This window comes from Mycetomoellerius zeteki, unplaced genomic scaffold (genome assembly GCF_001594055.1).
Source record: "Mycetomoellerius zeteki isolate Tzet28-1 unplaced genomic scaffold, Tzet1.0 scaffold259, whole genome shotgun sequence".
NCBI classification, from domain to species: Eukaryota; Metazoa; Arthropoda; class Insecta; order Hymenoptera; family Formicidae; genus Mycetomoellerius; species Mycetomoellerius zeteki.
Genome location: NW_017257237.1, coordinates 39,049 through 45,718, shown reverse-complemented (window position 1 = coordinate 45,718; position 6,670 = coordinate 39,049). Strand labels below are relative to the sequence as shown.

General features: G+C 32.6%; 1 protein-coding gene across 1 annotated transcript in view; it reads left to right on the top strand.

The window, feature by feature from the left end:
• LOC108723964 (uncharacterized) overlaps positions 1-6,670 on the top strand; it is an 18,083-nt gene that overhangs the window by 5,958 nt on the left and 5,455 nt on the right. The window contains exons 5-6 of the mRNA XM_018450042.1: positions 3,646-4,010; positions 4,809-5,133. Coding sequence (XP_018305544.1) covers positions 3,646-4,010; positions 4,809-5,133 — 690 coding nt within the window. The remainder of the gene's footprint in view (positions 1-3,645; positions 4,011-4,808; positions 5,134-6,670) is intronic.

Here is a 6,670-nt window from a genome sequence, read left to right as displayed (position 1 = left end):
AACTTTAAGTAATGATTTTTTACTATATGTAATTAAATAATATATAAGATATCAAGAATATCATATATATATAATATATATATTTATTAATATATGTACATACTTATCAATAATTGTACACATTTGCATGCTATAAATTACAGATTTGCTTGTCCCTACTGTATATCCTTTCATGTGACAAAACGATGCACTGATATCCTATATATGTATCCAGTGCACTGGACTGGCACCGTCAAAATATCTCGTGCCACTTAGTGCGCACTACGCGAGTGTCGTGCGGTCAAATGAACACGTGACACTAGCTAAGTGCGCATTGGCATTGCCAATCGAACACGCTCTTGACACTGAGTGCAGCTAGTGCACCCCAATCGAAAACGATATTAGAGATCCTCAAGTAAGAGATGCGCGAACTTCGAGCATTTGCAAGAACATGACGACCTCCACACACATATGACATATGATGGAGGTCTTGCAAATGCTCGAAGTTCGCGTATCTCTTATTTAAGGATCTCTAGTGCACCCCGTGCACCCCAATCGAAAATGATATAACTCAACTCATGGTATACAAGACAGCGTTGAGTTATCATGATTCATGAAGGTACTAAGTGGCAGTAGGTGGTTACGTCTATCATATTTTTCAGTGAAACTAACTCAAATTTGACTTATCGAAAGTAGAGACCCTCTAATCAGAATCTGGACACCTGAAGTCTGCCAATATTCATCGAAATTGTGCGAGAGAGAAAAATCATGCTATCTCACTCTAGTGACGCTGTAAGTTGTAGCTCTGTAAACTTCATAGTTTCTGACATACGACATTTTGGCATTGGCTGCGTTCAGCAGACTCAACAGTTTTGCAACCGTTTTATGATTGTCTGCTGAGATAGGACCATTCTTCTAGATCTAAAAGTATGATCCAATCAGCGCGAAGGAAACTTCCAACAGTTGCAAAACAAACGTTCTGCTGAACGCACCCATAGTTTCATCATTGTGATTTTCATTCGCTCGTGAGCTCTCGTACAGTGCAGTGTTGCCAGATCGTGGATTTTCTCCCTAGATTTAGGATTATTTTTTAGGCTTGGGGAGAAATTTAGAAAGACAAAATGTTTAGGGAGAACGTTTAGGGTTATTTTGTAGTTTTGGGGAGAAATTTAGGGAGACAAAATATTTAGTGAATATGTTTAGAGTTTCTGATTACTATAAAGAAATTTGTTTTCCACGGCGCTGGTTGGCTGCGATGTTTCGTGCCTTGCAGCCAAGAAGACTAGAACTAAGGAGGATCAACTCGTGCCAATAGCGGTAGTGGGGGTGAGGTAAAAAGTGGCGACGGATAACTTCCCCCACTCTTGCGCTTCATTAGTCCTCTCTGTCGCTCTATATAGTCGTCGCTTTGTCGTTCTATAATCGTCACTTTGTCGCTCTTATATCGAACTTTCACACAATGCGCAGTGCCGCTGCACATTGTGTGAATAACTGCGGACGTTTTTTGACTCACCCCCACCACACGAGTTGATCCTCCTTAGTTCTAGTCTTCTTGCTTGCAGCCTACATTTCCATTCTTGGTGGCCGTACTTGACTCGCGTAGTGGCCGAGTAGCGTTGCGCGCGCCTGGTCGAAAAAAAGACAGCGATAGAAGAAGATAGGGGAGCAAGGGACAGATACAGAATTTACGAAAGTTTGCATTTGTGCGTGCATTGCATAACTGTATTAATTGTATTGCCGTTGATGCTTGCCTACGTATATTTTGAAACTCGCCATGTAGTAATGCGGATGTATGTACAACCTCTCATCCTCATCAGAGTGTCAGCTATTTTCAATATAGCACTACAAATAAACTAGACAAGTTGGCTACTGCATTTGCATAAAAATAAGGTATGTTATAATGCTCGCTGGAATAGTTTACTGAGATTGAGCCTACGTAATATATCTTTTTACAGTACATAAACTTTATAATATCTATAAATGTAGACGCTCGTGTAAAGTGTGCCAATCTCTAACTGTCGTTACTTTTTACTATTAAAATTTGACAATATGCCACAAACAACTAATCAAAAGCAGTACATATAAAAGTACGTAAAAACTTGGGAAAATGAAATCGAATTCAAAGGTGTGAAGAATTAATTTTGTTATTTAATTTGGCAAAGTTAATTTTAGAAATACAAATTATAATTTATTAATGAATCTTCTAGGTTGGTTGAAACCCTGTATTGGGGACAATACGAAAGCACGCTGTGCTTTTTGTAATATCGATATTTTAGCACATCGAAAATCGTTGAAAACGCATAGCTGCACCAAAAAGCACATTCAAAATGCGAAGAATGATAAGGAATGCTTGCAACTCCATAAAATTGAAAATTTTACAACACTACATATTAATGATCGTCGAAAAATAGCTGAGTTAAAAATAGCTATTGATGATTTTGGCAAAATTATAAAAGATTTGGACGCGACTTCTCATGTACTTACAAATATTAAGATTCACCGTACAAAATGTACAGGGTTGATTGTAAATGTCATTTCCCCTTGTTTATTTAAAGAAATGCTTGATGACTTGGGAGAATCTTATTATTCGTTAATTATTGACGAAAGTACAGCGATAGATAACACAAAAGTCTTATGTACTATGATTCGATTTTTTAGCTTAATTTTAAAGAAAATTCGCACATTTTATAAATTAATTCAATTAGAACCGCTGAAAGTATAACCAACTTATTGATAAATCATCTTCAAAATGATGGTTTAAATATAAAACATTTAATTGGTATATATATATATATATATATATATATATAGGGGTCGATGGAACGAACAGTATGGTTGGCAAAAATGACTCGGTAGCATCTAGATTAAAACGTATAATTCCTCATTTAGTGGTTATAAAATGTGTTTGTCACTCACTTCATCTGACCGCTGAAAAGTCTTGTGATGTTTTACCAAGAAATTTAGATTACTTAGTTAAAAAGAGTCACACTTGGTTTTCGCATAGTACAAAAAGAATTATCGAATATAGGAAAATATATGAAACTATAAATCAGAATATGCCGAAAAAAATTGCTAAATTATCAGGAACTCGGTGGCTCGCTCGTATAGAAGCCATTAAAACCATTATTGATCAATGGGATGAACTGAAACTATATTTTGAAATGGCTAAAAATTCCAATCGATGCAGTGAAGGATATGTTGCTGAGGAATTATACAACATGTATAAAAGTGATGAAAATAAGATTTATTTGATATTTCTACGTGATGCTTTAAAAGATATTACCAACATAAATAAACTTTTTCAGTCTAATGAAATAGAACCACTTAAACTGTTCAAAGATCTTAATCATCTGTTATATTTAATTTTACAAAAAATCGTTGTGCCTAGTCAGTTGGAAAAGGTAAAACATCAAGATTTGACTAATTATAACTTTCAAGATTATCTCATGTTTGTAGATTGTGTGGATTATGGATATTATTTTAATGAATTTTCTTCAAAGATTAATCCTCAAAATTTGAAAGACATTAAAGAAAGGTGCAAAGCATTTTATATCGAATTAGTCAAACAATTACAAAAGCAAATTCCGGAAAATTTGCAAATTTTAGAAAAACTTAGTTATTTCACTCCAGAAAATGCAATGAATAAATAAAAAAATGACATTATAGATATAGTTGTTAGTTTTAAAGAAATTTGTTTGGACATTGAATCTACCGTTAAAGAGTGGAATGCTCTGCATCGTTTCGAAGTAAACACAAATAATTCAGAAGATTATTGTGCTAAAGTAAATAATGAAACAGATGCTGCCGGTGAAAAGCGTTTTGGACACGTCTCAAAATTAGTTCTTGCGCTTCTCTATCTGTCATTTTCTAACGCTGAAGTCGAGAGAGCATTTTCAATAATGAATATTATCAAAGATAAGCTGCGAAATAGACTAATCATTAGAACATTAGATGCAATCCTCAGAGTGCGATTTTTATTGCCGAATACATGCAGAGACTTTCAACCATCAAGACAAATGTTACAAAAATTTGTAAGTGAGACAGTTTACGGAGGACAAATCGATAACGAAGCTTTAGATGTTCTAAATTATTTTGATATGACTGAAAAATTTAAGGCATAAATTTCTTTTTTTGTGATGTAACGTATTCCTCTTTAAAATTATATACCGTGTGCATAACTGTATAAGCGATTAAAGAAATGTAATATATGTATATATGTACATTGTTTATGTATTGTGTATTTAATTTATTATCTGTGTTTATTACTAATTTAAATTTAATAAATACGTCATATAATATTAGCTTGAAATGTTTACCTTCTAAAAATAGATTTAAAATATTTCTTATTCCCTTCTCTATATTATACATTAATATGTAAAATTATTAAATTAAATAGAAATTTTTAATGTTCAATTATTTTATTTTGAACATAATATTTGATAATTTTTTATTCACATCATTGCTGTCGTGTAAATGATCTATTGTTTTTAGCTTAAACTCATCGTTTATAAATAAACAGAAAACATTTATAATAAAAATTTATTGAAAAACGTCTATAAATAAACGGAATAACATTTAGGGAGAAATTTAGGGTTTTTTTCAGTACTCCTCAGGGAGATTTAGGGAGAATCCGAGACTGTTTTAGGGGGAAGTCGATAAAGGCATCTGGCAACACTGGTACAGTGTGGACCTTTTTGCGCCTGCGCTCTGCCGTTGTCTCCTGTGCTTCCCCGGCTTTGGCCTGCTTTTCTTGTTATCTGTGCTTTCCTCTTTGAGGTTTCTTTTATCCTTTTACGCGTAAGTACGCTCTTTTTTTGCCTGCTCAGTAGCCTTTTGTCCCTGCTATGCAAGAAGGTGTCTCTGCCCCGCCGGATTCTGGCGGTGGCTCGGCACCCGTTGGTACACGAGTTTCTGCGTCCCTTGAGGACTTTAATGTTTTTTTCGGGCGCGCGAGCGGTGGTCATGATGCTGATGGAAATAAACAGCCTGAGACAGCACATTTAATGCTCCCACCTTCGGCTAATTACCTAAAATCATCATCGCCGGTTGCATCATCCTCTTGCAAAAAGGCGGACATTAAACAAAAAAAGAAGGGCAAGAGGGGAAGGGACACACGAATCTCGACTTCGCGTGATCCATGGTGTAAGAAACAAGGTGTGCTTATGCGCAGGCATTTCTATTGACCAATAAGAAAGCGTGATAAGTTTCCGCCATCTTATAAAATTATAGAGGGTATTTGAAATTGAGCAAGTTCTTAAAGAATGTATATAAAAATATTTATTATAAATGTATTTTGACAATACAAACATAAATGTAAACGGACAAAAGTAACAGACAATAAATATATACGTAAAAAATATAAATATATATTAAAATTATTTGGTAGTAACTCTACGGTTTGTAAATATAGACATTTTTTTGTTATACTTTCTTTTGTGATTGTCGGCCGAAATTTGTTTGTTAATTATTCGCACTCTGATGTAAGTTCGCGTACGAATTAAACATAATAATACTTCTCGTGGTATTGTCGTATTTATTATTTTTTCTTCTATTTTATTTGCAATTATTTTAAAAATCCCTGGACCTTTCTGAATGAAGTTCCCATGATAATTTTGAAATTCTTCGTTCATTATTTTTGCTACTTCCAATAATTCAGAACAAGGACTTATTAATTTTCCTTTTGAAATGTGGTTAATCCAGTCGTTTTGTAGATTAACTACCATTTCAGTCGAAGTGCCTAAATGATTGTACTTATTTGCAAATCTAGACGCTGCGTAACCGGCAATATATTTAAGGCCCTCTTCTTGAATAATGTTAATAGTATTTTCTAATTCTTCAACTTGATTTAGTAATGCTAATTCTTGTAATGTAGGGGAATAAGTAAATAAATTAATATCTGTAACAAATAATAGTGTTGCATGCATAAATATAAAATCGTAAGAACCTCTCTCGACGGTAATTTAATCATTTATTTTTACAATTAATGAATCTAAAATATAAAGTGCAAATACAAAATAGATTACATCACAATACTTAATATGTTATTATAAATAATTAATAACGCTAATAATTAATAATTATAGTTGTTACATACGTTATAATATAGATAAATATATTTTTCATTAAGAACAACCCAGACAGCACACAATATTTATAAAATATTTACAAAATATTTATAAGATTTATTTTAATATTTTATAAATATTTTTGTGGTCTCTTAGATTGCACAGATCATAAACATTATTATAAATATTATGAAATATTTATTGTAAATGTTATAGTATAAATACTTAATGAGACATTATAATCCAAGTAAAAAATACTTATTAGAAATATTTATTTTTATTTATCATAAATATTACATAAAATATTTAGTCTATATTTTAATAATATTTCGAATAAAGCTTTATATAAAATATGTAGCTTTGTATAAAATATGTGGAATATATATACATATAACATATTTCAAAAAAATGAATATTAATAAATATTTATCATAAATATTCACAAATATTCTGTGCTGTCTGGGAAATCTCACCACAAGCAGTACTTTCTTCAAAAGAAGTAGTTATTTCATCATCATGAGGTGAATAGTCGTCAAAATTAGTCACATGACCAATACTGAACTCGACATCATCGTCAATCGGCATTTCATTTAAATCGTCAGTAATACTACTAGTGAGACACGTTT